At 50.1% G+C, this 17,392-nt stretch overlaps 1 protein-coding gene across 1 annotated transcript; it reads right to left on the bottom strand.

The window, feature by feature from the left end:
- Nucleotides 1-4,965: 4,965 nt before the first annotated feature.
- Nucleotides 4,966-5,898, bottom strand: LOC135441316 (olfactory receptor 14A16-like). The gene has a single exon (XM_064700859.1). It carries the CDS (start codon nucleotides 5,896-5,898, stop codon nucleotides 4,966-4,968), a length of 933 nt encoding a protein of 310 aa, XP_064556929.1.
- Nucleotides 5,899-17,392: the final 11,494 nt, after the last annotated feature.

Genomic DNA, 17,392 nt, shown 5'->3' with positions numbered 1-17,392 from the left:
CCAGCAAATGGCCCCGAACAGGGGGCGGGAGAGGGTTTTAAGGGAAAAGGGGGAAAAAGGCAGGGAAACCCGGCTAACCAATAGTAATACATATTTGGAGGTACGAAACATAATTGATATACCAAAGTAACCAACTGTTATAAATCATAGGAGGGCTCCGGGGCTACAGCCAACCATAACTCCCAGAGAAAAGAAAATTCTCGAAACCTGGGAGGAGAAAAGGGGTGATTGACTGGGCCCAGGGAGGAGACAACTTTCACTTATAAGGGAGAATATGGGAGGAACAGTTTCATTTCGGCAACTAAGAACAGCGAGGTTTCCATAGCAACCTAACTGACAGGGTAGCAGCGGCGGGAAGTACTGGGAAAGGAAGAAACCATTTAATACAGAAAATGGGGGAGCAAACTTAAGAACACACCACAGCAGGGAATGAGAGTAACAAAATATAAGGAAAAGGCTGAGGTGCTTAACACCTTGTTTGTCCAATTTTCAACAATAAGACAGGTTTTCCTCAAGTGCTCTCCTGAGCTGGTGGATGGGCACAGGGAGCAGAACAGCCCCCTGTAATCCAGGACAAAGCAGCTGGTGACCTGCTGAGCCACTCAGATGCTCACAGGTGTCTCTGGGAGCAGATGGGATCCATCCCAGGGGCTTGAGGGAGCTGTGGATGAGCTCCCAAGCTGCTCTCCATCATTTACCATCAGTGCTGGCTCAGCAGGGAGGTCCCAGAGGACTGGAGGTGCCAGTGTGAGCCCATCCCCAAGCAGGGCTGGAAGGAGGAGCTGGGGAACTCCAGACCTGTCAGCCTGATCTGGGTGCCCAGCAAGGTTATGGAACAGATCACCTTGAGTGCCATCACAGGGCACCCACAGGATGGCCGAGGGATCAGAGCCTGCCAGTGGGGATTTCAATGTCTGCACTGATGATCTGCATGAGGGGACTGAGTCCAGCATCAGCAAATTTGCAGATGACACCAGGCTGGGTGTGAGTGTGGATCTGTTGGAGGATAGGAGGGCTCTGCAGAGGGACCTGGACAGGCTGGATCCAGGGCTCAAATTCAACAAAGTGAGGTTTAACAAGTGAAAGTGCCAGGTCCTGCACTTTGGCCACAACAACCCCTGCAGCTCTACAGGCTGGGGACAGAGTGGCTGGAGAGCAGCCAGGCAGAAAGGGACCTGCTGGGACTGATGGACAGCAGGCTGGACATGAGCCAGCAGTGTGCCCAGGTGGCCAAGAAGGCCAAAGGCACCTGGCATGGATCAGGAATGGTGTGGCCAGCAGGAGCAGGTCAGTGATTCTTCCCCTGTGCTCAGCACTGGTGACGCCACACTTCGAGTGCTGTGTCCAGTTCTTAGCCCCCAGTTTAAGAAGGCCATGGAGGAGCTGTAGCGTGTCCAGAGAAGGGCAACAAGGCTGGTGAGGGGTCTAGAACACAAGTCCTGTGAGGACTGGCTGAGGGAGCTGGGATTGTTTACCCTGGAGAAGAGGAGGCTCAGGGGAGACCTCATCACTTTCTGCAACTCCCTGACAGGAGGGTGCAGCCAGGTGGGGGTCAGGCTCTTCTCCCCAGGCAACAAAGATAAGACAAGCGGACAAAGACATAAGTTGAACCAGGGGAGATTTGGGCTGGAAATGAGGAAATATTCTTTACAGAAAGGGTGATTGGGCACTGGAATGGGCTGCTCAGGGAGGTGGTGGAGTCACTGTCCCTGGAGGTGTTTAAGGAATACTGGATGTGGCGCTCAGTGCCATGTTCTGGGTGACAAGGTGTGTTTGGGTCACAGGTTAGAGTTGCTGATCTCCAAGGCCTTTTCCAGCCTGGTTAATTCTGTGATTCTGTGATGATTGTGACACTGCAGTGTCACACTGAGGCAGGAAGGGGCCATTGTGACACTGCAGGGCCTCGTGGAACTAAGAGGATGACAGTGACACTGCGTACTGAAGGCTCCATGGAACCAAGGCCCCACTGTGACACTGCGGGGCTGAATGGAAGCAAGGAGTGCAGTGTGACACTCTGGGTCCTCGTGGAACCATGGAGGCCACTGTGACACTGCAGGGCCTTGTTGAACCGAGGGGCCATTGTGACACTACGGAACCAAGGAGACCCTTGTGAGACCCTGGGGCCCAATGGAACCAAGGGGCCATTGTGACACTGCAGGGACTGGTGGAACTAAGGTGTGGTGGGTTCAGTGCTGGCTAAATGCCAGTGCCCCCACTAGAATATAATATACTCATTTTCTATTGTGAGATAGGATTAGCAAGAAAGCAAAGCAGGCTTAAGACTTTAAAAGGGTATAAAGAAAACTTTATTAACAGTAACTTAATGAAAAATTAATAAGAATCAGAATAAAACTTTTAGAACACCTCTCCCCCCTACAACCTTTCCCACTAATAACATACAGAAACAATTCAGTCAATTTATCATGTCTAGAATTGTCTTTCTTCAGTTCACTTAGGGAGAGGAGTCCCTCTTGCCATTTTAGGGAAACTTCTCCACAAGAAAACAGTTCTCTCGTGGCTTTTAATTTCCATGAACAGCAGCTGCCCAGGACTCTGCAATCGTGAAGTCCCTCCCATCTTTTCACAGCCTTCCCACAGTTGTGTTTATGGGCTTTGTGCACTTATGGGGTATTAATTTAACGATGACCTGTTAAAGAGCAAAAGATTTCTTTATCTGTCTCTGAGATGATCTTCATCTCTGGGAACAGAGGTCTTCCTCTTTTCCTAGGGCCAAAGGGTCTTCATCACTCCTCTCTCTCTCTGTTCAAACTTCTCATGGGATCACAGCTAATTCAGCATCTGCTTGCTTTAGCATAAATGCCTTTGCTCATATCTACAATTTGAGCACTTCATCCCCACATACTTTCAATGAGTTACAGGGAAAAAAGAGTCTGATGTATCAATTATATTTTCTCCATTGCCTTACAAGAGGATTTCAGCCCAGGACTGAGGCATTTTCTCAACCCTTCCATCTGGGGCTTGACTTCTTCTTACTGACCTACATGTCTTATGATGTTCTCTACGTGTCTTCACTCTGTTCTTTTCTATCACCTAAGGGAGGACTGAAGGTCTGTAAGCCTTATCTATGCACTGAAAGAGCTAATATCTCACCTGGGGCCTGCAGATGGTCATGTGATCCCTGCTGGGCAGCGGCCGAAGCAATTGCGGTGATGGATTTTTCAGGCTGCCCTGGGGGCTGTGTCAGGATCAGCCCCATGGCCGGGCTCTGGCCCCTGCTGCGTTCAATTCCAGGCACAGGGCCACTCTCTGTGTGGGCTACAAGGCCGCCTCTGGCCTCAGCCACATGATCTTGTGCAGTGGCCACACTGGGGGGAAATGGCTGAGATCTCAGCTGGAATACGCCACAGGCTGATGGCCCCCTTGCCCCTGCCTGGCAGCTGCTGGTGCCTGTCTCTGCCGGGACAGTTTGGCAGGTTCCCCAAGAAGGGACCCAGCTGCACAGCAGGGTACACCCTGCCTGGCCCATCTGAGCAGCCAGTCTGGCCTTGTTACCTGTTCCCAGGCTGGAAGGAAGAGAGAGCTTTCCCTGGGGTTTGCTTGTTTTTAACATGGGTGTTCATAGAGGCGTGTTCAGCTGTCTAGTGGTTTAACGAGGTGTCAGTCTTCAAAACCAGTCACTGATTGTTGTTGTTAGGCACTGACGAAGCTCTCAACAGCTGTTCTCAGAATAATCACTTCCATGGGTGGCTTCTTCCCTCCTCACCAAATGTCAATTATTGCAAAACCAGCACATAGGGAAAAATTGTGACACTCTGGTGCCCCATGGAACCAAGGGTCCCTTGTGACACTGCAGGATCTTGTGTAAGCAGGGGTCCATTGTGACACTGCGCCACCAGGGAATCCATTGGGGCACTCTGGGGCCTCATGGGACCAAGGGACCCCTGTGACACTGTATGACCCTGTGGAACCATGGACGCCACTGTGATACTGCAGGAGCCTGTGCAATGATGGGGCCATTGTGACACTGCAGGGCCCCATGGAACCAAGGGGCCAGTGTTGCTCTGCAGAGACTCATGGACTGAAGGAAACATGTTTGACACTGTGGTGACCCTTGGGACCAAGAGGCCATTGGGAAACTGTGGAACCAAGGAGAGCATTGCTGCTCTCCTTGACCTACTGCCAGACCTCATGGAACCAAGGATTCATTGTAATACTGCAGGGCCTTGGGGGACCATGGATCCACTGTGACACTGCAGGGCCCAAGGATCCAAGGGACTTTGTGACAGCAAAGGGACATTGTGACATTGGGAGCCTCGTGGAATCATGGAGACCATTGTGACACCCTCGGACCTCATGGAGCTGGTGTGACACCAAAATGGCTGGGAGTGTGGATCTGCTGGAGGGTAGGAGGGCTCTGCACAGGGCCCTGGAAAGGCTGGATCCAGGGCCCAATTGCAACAAGGTGAGATTTAACACATCCAAGTGCCGGGTCCTGTACTTTTGCCACAACAACCCCTGCAGCACTACAGGCTGGGGACAGAGTGGCTGGAGAGCAGCCAGGCAGAAAGGGACCTGCAGGGACTGATGGAGAGCAGGCTGGACATGAGCCAGCAGTGTGCCCAGGTGGCCAAGAAGGCCAATGGCTCCTGGCCTGGATCAGGAATGGTGCGGCCAGCAGGAGCAGAACTACTGTGCTGTACCTAACCTGCTTCCAGCTCTGCACACAGACATTGCTGCTGCAGTTCCAGAGACAACAACAAAATGGGTATCTCTGTAGAAAACTTTGCTGGGACATCCTTTAGTTTATTTAAAGCCATTGAGAGCACACGTCCTCATTGGCACAGTCTGTGGCCACAGTGAATGTGGAGAGAAATGAGAAATGGCTCAATGGCATTTATTTCTGGACAATATTAAAAAATTAAAACAAAGGAATGAAACCACCAGACCCAAGTACTGTCAAACATAACTTTTAGTTCAAGTGACTTGCAGAAACTTGCAAGCAGCTTAATGCTTCTGAAACCATCCAGTCATTAGTGTCTGCACTGCAGCCTTGAGCTCCTGGTTCCTCAGGCTGTAGATGAGGGGGTTCAGGGCTGGAGGCACCACCAAGTACAGAAGTGACAGGGCCAGATCCAGGGATGGGGAAGACATGGAGTGGGGCTTCAGGTAGGCAAACATGGCAGTGCTGAGGAACAGGGAGAGCACAGCCAGGTGAGGGAGGCAGGTGGAAAAGGCTTTGTGCTGTCCCTGCTGAGAGGGGATGCTCAGCACGGCCCTGAAAATCTGCACATAGGAGAAAACAATGAACACAAAACAGCCAAAAGCTAAACAGACATTGACCACAATAATCCCAAGTTCTCTGAGCATGGAATGTGAGCAGGAGAGCTTGAGGATCTGGGGAATTTCGCAGAAGAACTGGCTAAGGGCATTGCCATGGCACAGGGGCAGGGAAAATGTATTGGCTGTGTGCAGCAGAGCATTGAGAAAGCCACTGGCCCAGGCAGCTGCTGCCATGTGGGCACAAGCTCTGCTGCCCAGGAGGGTCCTGTAGTGCAGGGGTTTGCAGATGGACATGTAGCGGTCATAGCACATGACGGTCAGGAGGGAAAGCTCTGCTCCAATGAAGAAGACAAACAGAAATAGCTGAGCAGCACATCCTTTGTAGGAGATTTTCCTGGTGTCCCAGAGGGAATTGTGCATGGCTTTGGGGACAGTGGTGCAGATGGAGCCCAGGTCGCTGAGGGCCAGGTTGAGCAGGAAGAAGAACATGGGCGTGTGCAGGTGGTGGCCGCAGGCTACGGCGCTGATGATGAGGCCGTTGCCCAGGAGGGCAGCCAGGGAGATGCCCAGCAAGAGGCAGAAGTGCAGGAGCTGCAGCTGCTGCGTGTCTGCCAATGGCAGCAGAAGGAAGTGCCTGATGGAGCTGCTGTTGGACATTTGCTGTGGCTGCACATGGACACCTGTTCATGGAGAAAAGGAAAGTGTAGTGTTAGAGGAGATAGCTGCAACCAAAATCAAAGCCATTTCTCATATACCATCCTCTGTATCATATGTGGACATGCTTTTGTGTTTAAGAGTTCTGAGGTTTTCTTTTTAATCTCCCCCCATGCCTCTCCTGATATTCTTGGATATCAAAAACCCTCAGCTCAATTGCTGCCGTCCAGTAGAACAGAGGGAATTTTGTGTGACAAGATGATGAGTAGAGAGTGAGGGGAGATGCTCTGTCACTTGATTCTGTTTGGAGTTTCTTTGAGAAAATTCTTTCAGTTTTCTCATATGGAGGATGTTCACACTCCCACGTTTCTCTTAAAAACTCCCAGGTACTGCTGAGAGCAGATGGATCCACCACAGCCCAGCTCCACAATTGTAGCTTAGGACTCACATTGCTTACTTCACCAATCCAGAAGCATTTTCAGTGTCCGAACACCTCTGCCTTTCCCCATCAATCTCATACCTCAGAGATGCTCTAGGACAGGTTTGCACCCTGGATTGAAGCTCCCAGCTTGGACTGAAATCTCGGGGATATTTCCAAGTGTCCTTGGCATTGGATGAAGGGAGATGCAGCTCCTTCCCTGGCTGCACTGACAGCATTGCCCAGAGCCGGGCACTGGGGACAGCGTCACCCTGAGCCAGCTGTGCCCCCTGCCAGAGCCCCCAGGGCCAGGCAGCTGCTCCCAGCCCTGTGCTCTGCAGAGGGAACTGGGCCCGGGGCTGCAGAGCTGCCCCACGGCTCTGCTGCAGCTCTGCCTGCACAGGAGGGGCTGCACACCTTGGAGCCCCGGCCCTGAGGGCAGAGGCTTGGCTGGGGGACAGGAGGGAGGGGGCCTGTTCAGAGGGAGGGGCTGCACTGGAGGGGATCCTGTGAGCATCTCTAAACTCTCCCTGCCACAGCATTGCTGGGTTTTGTTTTCTCTCATTCCCTGATTTTCTCTCTGCTTCCTGGAGATTTCCCTCCTGCAGGTGTTTCCCTGTTCCTGATCTCTCTGTGCCAGCACTCACAGACCCCAAATCTCTGTGCACGCTCCTTGGTCTGACAGAACCCTGCCTGTTTGCAGGGCAGTGGCTGGGGGCAGGCTCTGTTTGCAGGTTGGAGAAAGGACAGCCCAGACTGAGCCTGAAGGTTAAGAGCAAAGGTGATGCTGCTGCGGTCCTTGGGCACAGTGGCTAAAAGCACATTAGGGATCTCCTGTTAACCTATTGAAAGCACATTAGCAATCTCTTGTGAACCTACTGATGACAAAAAGTAACAGTTCAGATGTCTCAGGCACTTGTCAAAATTCATATTAAATACTTCATAATCAACCTTTAATATTCATCCCCACTACCTTTCATTCTGCAATAGTAGGAAACTGACTACATAGTCTTAGAAAGTTTTTTCATTTTTATCAAAATCCTTGACTTGGAAATATTCTATGACGGATCAGAACCCCTAAGCATGTCAGAGTTTCACCTCCCTTGCACCAGAAATATCCAGAGTTGTACTCACAGAGTCTGTAGGCATTGGGATGTCCCAGCTTTAGGAGATCACTCCAGGAGCTGCAGCTGCATTGTCCTGCAGCCAGAGGTTCTTGTGCCAAGGGCTGGCAGTGATTCTGCCCCAGGCACTTCTCAGCACCTTCCCAGCCCTGACTGACTGAAGCTCTCTGTGCCTCTGTGATGTGCCTGGGGTGGCTGCAGGCAGTGCCCCAGCCCTGCTGGGCTGGCAGAAGAGCTGTTCATCAAGAGAAATGTACTTTTGAAGCTCTTCTAGGTTACCAGGAGCTGCCTCTGTGCCAGGAGCCCAGCCCAGCTCAGCAGCACAGACACAGCACAAGGACTTTAATGAGCCTCTGGGGCTTTATGCTCAGGCCCTGAACATCAGTCCCTGAGAGGGAGCTGAAGAAACCTCTCCAGAACTCCAAGTCAGAATCCAACTCCAAAGTTTCTTGGACTTTTAATGGGTCCCACCGAGGTTCACCACTGAGAAATTGTCCCCAGGCCCCAGGCAGAGCAGAGAACTGGAGGCACTGATGACAGGTGAGGACAAAGAGAAGCCAAGTCCTGGTGCCCTGGGGCACAGCAGCAGGGTCTGTGCCACCAAGGGCTGTGAGGAGACACCTTGTCCTGAGGCTCTGGGGCCTCCTGGCACAGCCCCAGCCAGGCTGGGCACCATCAGCTCCTTGTCCTGCTCTCAGCATCCCCCCCTAGCCCACATCCCAGTGGCCTCAAGGATCTGCTAGAAGGAGTCCCTGGGGAGCCTTGCTCAGGAATGGCCCTGGGAGCTCCTGAATGCTCCCTGCAGGGACTGCAGGTTTTTCAAAGGACTTCGGGTTTTGCTTTTGCCTTGGAGTCTCTGAGAGCTTTCTGCAATCATGGCATCCAATTATCTGCTGTAATTAGTCTCTGGAGAGGCTTTGTCAGTAACAACACTCATTGGGGCTCATTAATACTTCAGGGTACTTTAGTTATTTTAAGGTACTTGGTGTTCCCGTTTTGATACTGACTCTGTGAGAGGTTTGTGCAATCATGGCCCCAATTATCTGCTTTAACGAGTCCCTGGAGAGCTTTGCACTGACACTCAGTGGGGCTCATTAATACCTTGAGATACTCAAGGTTTTTAAAGGTGCTTTATGGATTTAAGAATACTTTTAGGTAGTTTTGACAACTTTCTTTCCTGCACTGAGTCTCTGAGAGGTTTTTGTGCCATCCTGGCTGCCAGTTCTCTCCTTCAAGGCATCCATGAGGATCTTGTGTTGGGTATCTTCCCCCTTTCTGTTCTACAACAAAGATGGAACTGAAAGAATTTTGTAAGACTTTCTAAAAGCATCCAAACAAACATGGGACAATTAACAATACAACAGCAAGAACCACTAAGAGAATTAATAGTCCTGTTTTAGCTCGACATCATCCAACCCTTTAGTCCCTTGGATTGGAAGAGTTTTTTGACCCAGTCTTTGTTTTTGACTTGAAGCTTCTTGAACCCTTCTTTCAGTACCTGAATGCTCTTGTGGATTGATTCACTGTGGCTGGAGAGGTTAATGCAAGACATCCCTCAGAGTCTACACTGCCATGCCCATGTGCCCAGAATAGAAATTCTATCACTGTTCTGCAAGGTGGCATGTCTGATGGTCTCTGTGTCTGAGAGCAGGCCGCTCAATGTGAGGGAGGTAGCATTGGTTTGCTTACTTAACAGGCATCCAAGATGGTCTAATTGTCCTAAAGCTTTAGCTGCAGCCACCCAAGGTAGTCCACATTGAGGATGCTACTATCCAATACCTGGATTAAAGCTTGCAAAGGCATCTCTTTTATATCATCCAATACTTTTCTGGGGATACCTGCTGCTTGATCATCTGGTCGGCTGTGTTGTCCTTCTCCAGCTTGATGGTTGATTGTCAATTCTGCCCTTGCCTCATTATTAGCATAGTCTGCTATTAATTGATTTAATAAAGACTTCCATCCCCCTTCCCACAGGGTGTATTCTGTCAGTGACAGCAACATGGTCATAATGTATTTTAAATCATAGGGGGTTAAGACATGTGCCGTAAACATGGCCCTCTTTAGGCCATTAAAACAAGGTAAGTCCTGCCTATGGTCTTTAGCTGCCCTACACAGATCCTTGATTTCCCTGTAAACCAGTGGCTGATACCTGGGATTCTGCCCCCTTCTTTCATAACATATGGGGGCAATGAGGAATTTTGAGACTATTTCCCTATCTTCTTCTTTTCCCAGGGATCTTCTGGGGTTGAGTGGTGAGGTGGCTGTGAGGAGTCCAAACTGTCTTCTGGGGAGGATGAATAACTTGGAGCAGAAACATTTGGGTTAGAAATAGTGTGACAGTTGGGCTTAGTATCTTTGACCATGGAGGTATATTGTTGACAGAGAGTGAGGCAAAGGGCATGGCCATTTTGTCAGGTGTTGGGGAGGAAGGGCCTTGATCTAGGATGGTGGACTTCCGGGGTGGAGTTCTGCAGGCATGGACAAGGGTGAAGGTGGAATGATTGACAATGGGGCATCACCTGAAGTTTTGGGGGTAGAGTGTAGAGGTTTGTTCAGGGTGGAAGAGAAGGTTGTGGCAGCAGGAAGTGGAGGAGCTAGGATGGAGGAGGGTGGTCGGGGTCCTGAGCCACATTCAGGCTCCTTCCATCTTAACTCTCCAGGGTATGATGCTCCAAGACTGCGTGGCCATTGCCATCTTGGACCATTGTGGAAGGTCTGAGAAAGGCAGATTTGGGGGGAGGTCCCGGGTTAGGAGTGACCAACTGATTGAGTTTTCAACACACTATTGCTGGTCAAGGGTGGTGTGGAAGATTGGGAGCATGCGGGGTTCAATGGGGTTCCTTTTGATTGAAACTTTGTACAATTTAACTCCTACTGAGTCCCAAAATTCAGTGGTATGGACTTCGTCAACAGAGGCGTCTGGAAAGTTTTTAATGATCCACCTCATGATTGATTTTAATTTCTTCTTTGAAAATATTATATCATGATCAGTGAGAATTAAAGCATCCATATATGCTCCTTTCTACTTTGGACATCTGGCTGCCCATTTTTCTCTTTCTCTGCCTTATGGGGAAGAGCCACCGGAACTACCCCAATCAATTATGGGACGTGGATTCATATTGTAAAAACACAGTGGCAAAATGGGCAATAAATGTCTTGCATTTCCCCAAACCCACCTGTAATCCTATGCAGCTGAAATCATTGTTGCCCCTGCAGATCCTAGGCAAGGTCTCTCGAAGCAATGATGAATCTGCTGGGCCCAGCACGATCCAAAATCCCAGGGAGTGCTGGCCTATCCATCAGCTAACCCCAGCTGATGTGACTGACACAGGGAGCCCTGAATGTCAGGGTCACTCTTTGGGTGCCAAATGTCGCAGTGAAGCTGGCTGGGAGAAACCTCTCTGGTTCCCTGACTTCAGGATGAGGGTTGCAAAAATGAAAAGGGGCAGGATCAATGGAGTTGTTTGAAAGGAACTTTATTAACAGGGTAAAAAACAATAAACATGGAGAAGTCTAGAACAATATGAGGGGCAGGATCCAAAGACCTGAGTCAAAGGGGAAGCAACAACATGTACACTTGTGGATAGAACACTCTAGAACAATAACCATATAGGGAAACCAGTAACCAACAGGGGAATAGAACTTGGACAAGTTAGCATAGCAATATTAAAGGCTTATGGGAGAATGCTCAAGCTCACCCTAAGTAAAACAAATAATTCCCAGGGCTTGAAACTCACACCCAGTTCTTTTGGGGTAAAATCTGGCTGACTCTGAGTTTCAGCTGGGCTAATTACTACACCACAGCTGTGCACTGGCCCCTTGGGACCATGTGGCCCAACAGAGCTACAATGATGTCCTTGGTTCCATGAGGCTCCACAGTGTCACAATGGCCCCTTCATTTCACAGGACTCCCAAGTGTCACATTGGTCTCTATAGGAAGGAAACCATGGAGCCCTCATGTTTCAGGAGCTGATGAACAGCAACCACCAGAGGTCAAAGTAAGCCTGACCTGTCTGTCCTGGAAGGTTTGCTTGGCACAACCCTTGGATATTCAAAATTATGAATGTGGAATCCTAATTTAAGACATTTGTGCCTGGAGAAAGATGACTTTTTCCATCCAAAGCAAAGCACAGAGCCCTTTGCAGTGCTTGGAAAACAGATGAGTTCTGGCACTCAGGAGTCAAAGACCAACCAGACTTGTCAGTCCTGGTAGCTTTTGTCTGGAAGCAATCCTTGGATATAAGACATTTGGAGGTAGAATCCAAATTTTGGCCATGGATACCTTGGTAAGACGGACAGTTCTTTTCCATACAAAGGAAAGCCCAGAGCCCCAGTGTTTCAGGGACAGATGGGAGTGGCCTTCCACATTTAGAGGTCAGCCAGATCTGTCAGGTGACCCTGGCAGACCAAGGCAGCCATACCTGTTTTGTGTTCCCTTGCTTCCACAGGACCCTGCAGTGTCACAATGGCTACTTTCTTCCATGATGCCCTAAGATGTCATAATGGCCCCTTAGTTACACAAGTCCTTAATGGTTACACAAGGATCTTAATGGTCTCCATGGTTCCACAAGTCCCCACAGTGTCCTAATGGTCTTTGGGTTCCATGAAGCCCCTCTGTCATCATGGCCCCTTACTTCCATTGGGGCCCAGTAGTGCAACAATGATTCTCTTGGTTCCACAAATTCCCATAGTGTCACAATGGCCCAGTGCTTCCATGAGGCCCTGCGGGTCACGATGGCCCTTTGGTTCTGTGGGGCCCCACAGTGTCACAATGGTCTCCATGATTCTATGGGGCCATGCAATGCCACAATACTCTCCATGGATCCACAGTGCCCTGCAGGATCACAAAAGCCCTTTGTCTCCACGAGGCCCTAAAATGCAGCAATGGCCTCTTGGTTCCACAAAGCCCTTTTGCTTCACACTGGCCCCTTGGGACCATATGGCCCAACAGAGCCACAATGATGTCCTTGGTTCCATGAGGCCTCACAGTGTCACAGTGTCCCCTTGGTTTCATGGTACCCTGCAGGGTCACAATGTTCCCCTTGGTTCCACAAGTTCCTACAGTGTACCAGGTTCCACAAGGGCCTGTAGTGTTACCATGGCCTATCGGTTCCACAATGCCTTGCAGTGTCACAAATGGTCTCCATAGGAAGGAAACAAGCGAGCCCCAGCTGTGCAGGGGCAGATGAGAGGCAGTCACCAGAGGCCAAGTCTAGCCAGACTTGACTGTACGGGAAGATTTTTTCTGGGAGTAACCCTTGCATACAGAGAATTTTAGACACAAAATCCCAGTTTTGGCCATGGGCGACTAGACAAGAAAAACAGTTCTTTCCCATAGGAAGGAAAGCACAGAGCCCCAGTGCTTCACAATCAGATGGGAAGTAGACCTTGACATGTCAAATTCAGTGGGACCTGACAGCCCCCAGGAGTCCAAACTAGGCAGACCTGTTCTATGTTCCATTGATTCCATGGGTCCCCACATTGACACAGTGTTCTCTGATTCCATGAGGTCTTGCAATGTCACAATGGCTTCTTGGTTTCATGAGCCCCCACATAGTCACAAGGGTCCTTTGGCTTCCTGCAGCCCCTCTGTGTCACAATGGCTGCTTTTTATATGGGCCCCACTGTTTAATCATTGACTCTTGGTTCTATAGGGCCTCTGAGTTGCACAATGGTCTCTTTAATTCCATGAGGTTCCATACTCACACCATAGTTTCCTTGGATTTCCATTGTCACAACTGACACTTGGTTCCATGAGGTTCTGTAGTGTGAGACAAAGTGGAAATTTTCCAGGGTAGAAATTAATTTTGATTTAGGTGAAATGTACATTTTTGAGTTGAGTCTGTGGTTAGAAACCATAGCTATTTAGCCTGACTGCAGAACCTAGGCTCAGTAAAGTTGCTCAGTGAAGGACAGAGATAAGGGGGGGAGACAGAGGATGATAGAGACAGAGACTGCTGTGTGAGCAAGTCAACCTGACCTAGGAATTCTTTCTGATAAAGAAAAACCAGTAGCAAATGTCATGCAAAATTAGTAAAAATGAATATGTATTATCCTATTGTGAAATTGTAGGCATACGTATCTGAGATGGGGATAAAAAGGGACCTGAAGTTCCCAGAGGTATGCATGCCTTTTAAGGAGCATAATCTCTGCATGCGTCCAGCACTGTAATAATAAACATACCGGCTTTACAACTTCCACAAAGTTGTGGAGTTTCTGGCTATATCTCCGCAAAATATTTTGGCACCCCAGATGGTACTTCTCTGGCTCCACAGGGGCAGAGGGGATAGACGGACCTCCAAGGTGCATCCCAGGATTTTCCTGGAGGGGCTCTGCTTGTCTCAGCTTGCCTCTTGCAAGGACAGACAAGGACCTGCTGGCATCAGTGGATACAGTATGTATTGAGGGGCCCCCGAGGGAAAAGAGAGATAGGACGGCTGAGTAAGTCACTCAGAAACATCTGAGTGCTCGGCCTGTGGATGTCTTGGGACATCGATCTCATCCAGTCTCTGACAGCGACCACAGTGATACTATGGAACCGCATGGAACCATGGGTCAGTTGTCACAATGCGGGTCCAAGGACACCACAGTGACACTACAGAACTTCATGGAACTAAGGGGTCATGGTGACACTGTCAGAGGCTGGATGAGATCAATGTCCCGAGACACCTTGGGATGCTCAGCATGCCCGTGTGGGGCCAGGGCCGGGTCAGGCCTTTGTTTATGGTGGGACAGAGCCCCTGGCCTGGCAGAGCTGTCAATCACACAGCAGGGGCTATCCTGACCCACCTCTGATTGGCCCAGCTGTCAATCAATCAAACACTAGCAGCACGTGCTACCCTGGCTCTGATTGGACAAGCAACTGGCAGTCCCACCCCAGGGGTTAGGCCCATGAAGGCCCAGGGCATTAAAAGCCAGAGCAGGAGGCCAGCCCATGGATTGGATACTGCCTTCTTGTGGGGTTCTTTTGTTATTGAGGCTGGAACCAGAGCGGTTGGTACCTATGTGCGTGTCTTTCTATAGATCTTCTGTCTTTCTGTTGTTCTTTATTTCTTCTCCTTCCAATCCTACTCACCTGGAACATTTTTGTGTGACTTAATATCTTAAGGGTTAACAGTTTTCAGGTTAAATGGGCTAAGGCAATGAAATTAATGCTATGGTAAGAGGTTTATGTTGAATTGGTTGTTGTATTAAACCCTTTGCCATAGTTCCTTGGCTGCCTGTATTTTGCCTGTAAAATTTTGTGTCATTTTGACCTCTTAGCTCAGTTGGTTAGAGCATGGTGCTGGTTTCACTGTGGCTGTGGGTTCAATCCCTGTGTGGGCCATTCACTTAAGAGCTGGACTTGATGATCCTTGTGGATCCTTTCCTACCAAGAATATTCTTTGCATCTGCCCATGTTGAGAATATCTGGTTGGTATTTCTCCTGTGACCCAAACTCAAGGAAAGGAACCTTTGGTTACCCCCAGCATTTCAGCATTCTGGGGTGTTACAGCCCAGCAGGCTCACAATGGCCTCTTGTTTCCATGAGGCCCCACAGTGTCCCACTGCCCCCTTGGTTCCATGGGCCCCAACAGTGCCACAATGATCCCCTTGGTCCCACAACTTCCCACAGTATCCCACTGGCCCCTTGGTTCCATGAGGATCTAGAGTGTCACACAGGTTTATGACATTTGTCCTTGCTGCCCCTCACATCCCAGTGCCCCACAAACAGCCCTGAGCCACCCGTGAGGCACGGGCCCTGCTGTCACAGGCTGGGCTCAGGGCTTGGCCTTTCTGCTTCCTCCAACCAGCCCAGATCTTGCTCAGCATTGCAGTTCCCTGCTCAGAGCCTTTGGCTCCCTGCAATCCTGGCCTCAAGGATCTGCTCTCAGCAGTCCCTGGGGAGCCTTTGGCACTCCCTGCCCTCAGTGGGGTCCAGTGACGCTCCAAAGGACTTTGAGTTTTGCTGCTGACTCCTTGAGCAGCTTCTTCAGCCTTCTCTCAGTGCCTGAGGGTCCTGGACTCAGCCCCTATTCCACCACAGGTTTCATTAAAATGCAGAAAGCACTTTGGAGCTCTTTCTCTAGTTTCAATGGTTTTCGGGTCTTCAGGACTTAAACAGCTCACTGGAGTCAGTTTGGAATTCTTTTCAAGAGAAAGATTTCAAAGTGCATCTCATGACTTTTCTTCTTTAATCAAGCGAGTATTTTTTTATTTTCCAGTTCAGAGAAGAGCCGATAGAAGCATTCCCTAGATGATCTTGTTGCTGAATGTCTCCATAGGAGGTCTGGGCACAGAGAAGAATGAACCCCTTGAGGGCTGACCCTCTTTGGACAAGCTGCTTCTCACCCCCACTCTCACCATGTCTGACATGGCCCACCTGGCACTGACATCCCTGTGCCCTGCAGCAGATCCATGTCCCCTGAGCTCTGCAGCTCCATGTCCCAGCCCATTGCACCATGTCCCACCTGCTCTCCTCAGGGCTCTGCCTGCACACATCCCCTGGAGAAATTTTCCTGTTAGGAAGGAAAGAACGGGAAGGCTTGAGCAGGTTTCCCAAACAACAACCCCACTAAGGAACCACCTGCTCAGTCCAGGCTGCCTGGAGTGGTGTCACCTTTCTCCAAGGGCCAGTGTGAGCAGAAATGATCTCTGGAAGCAGAATTCTCTGAGTCTTGCAGCTGAATTCTCTGTCCCTGTCCTTTGCCTTGACTCTGTTGCAGATGGAAGCTGCTGGTGCTGTCCTCAGCTTTAACCTCTCTCTTGAATGAAAACAGATGTTCCCAGGTGTGTTCAGCAGGATTTGCTCAATGTTTCTACAAAACTTTTGGGTTCCTCATGGAATGAATGGGCCATTTTGGCACTGAGGGGGTGACTTGGAAGCAAGGAGTCAATTGTGACCCTGGGGTCCCATGGAACCAAGGGGCAATGGTGACACAGCAGGGCCACATGGATCTAGTGGTCCATTGTGACACTGTGGATCCAAGGAGACCATGGAGACACCTCCAGAACCTCATGGAACCAAGGAGTCCATGGTGACCCAGCAGGGCTGCATGGAGCCAATGGTCCATGGTGAGACTGCCCATCCAAGGAGGCCATTGTGACATTGTGGAAGCTCATGGAGGGAGGGAGGCCATTGTGACACTGACGAACTTCATGGCACCAAATATCCATGGTGACACAGCAGCAGGGCATCATGGGAACCAAGGAACCGCTGTGGGCAGTAGGGAAACTCATGGAACCTGGGGCCGTTGTGGCACTGCAGAACCAACAGAGCTGATGGACCTTGTCCCAGCTCCTTGGGTGGCACAGCAGGAGCAGCACCCTGGGAGCCTCGGGAATGCCCCTCTGGGATCCATGGCACACACTCCCAGGGGCTGGAATTCTAGTTCCCTGCCAGGAAAAGGTGCTCCTGCCTTTTGAGGCAGGAGCCTTTTGGCTCTTAAGAAGGAGCCAAAAGCCAAGTGGAGCAAGATCTTAGAGTGACATTTCACTGCCAGCCTTCATAACTTCACCCATGGTTGTTGTAGCTCAGGGATTGGGAATTAAATCAGGGCAGGGTCTTTGGTGGGAGCTGCCCTGGGTCAAGACAGACACCCAGAGAAAAACAGAGCAGGCAAAGAGAGGCAGGAGAGAAAGGAGGACACAAACACAATCAGCTGAGCAGGCGGCACTCTGAAAACAGAACTGCAACTGACTGAAAATGAATGTGACAGAAAGAAATAATTTTGTAACTTGAATTCCTATCAAAACACATTTTCCTCCATTTCTCACAAACCTGCTCCCAGTGTCATTCAGCAGGTCTGTGAGAAAGTTTGTGTTCTGAGTGAATGTTCCAGGTTGCAGCCACATGGAAACAGGGAATGGGGATTTTCCTGCTTTTGAGGAGTTTGACATCCTGAGCTGAGGAGAGGAGGAGGCACCAGAAAAAAAGGGCAGCTGGGCTTCAGCCTCCCACAGGGAAGAGGGAGGA

This window comes from Zonotrichia leucophrys, unplaced genomic scaffold (genome assembly GCF_028769735.1).
Source record: "Zonotrichia leucophrys gambelii isolate GWCS_2022_RI unplaced genomic scaffold, RI_Zleu_2.0 Scaffold_237_79956, whole genome shotgun sequence".
Lineage (NCBI taxonomy): Eukaryota > Metazoa > Chordata > Aves > Passeriformes > Passerellidae > Zonotrichia > Zonotrichia leucophrys.
This window is presented reverse-complemented; position numbering and strand designations above follow the sequence as displayed.

What these genes read in the sequence shown, in the direction of transcription:
- LOC135441316 (XM_064700859.1), bottom strand. Translation starts at nt 5,898, where the DNA reads ATGTCCAACAGCAGCTCCATCAGGCACTTCCTTCTGCTGCCATTGGCA.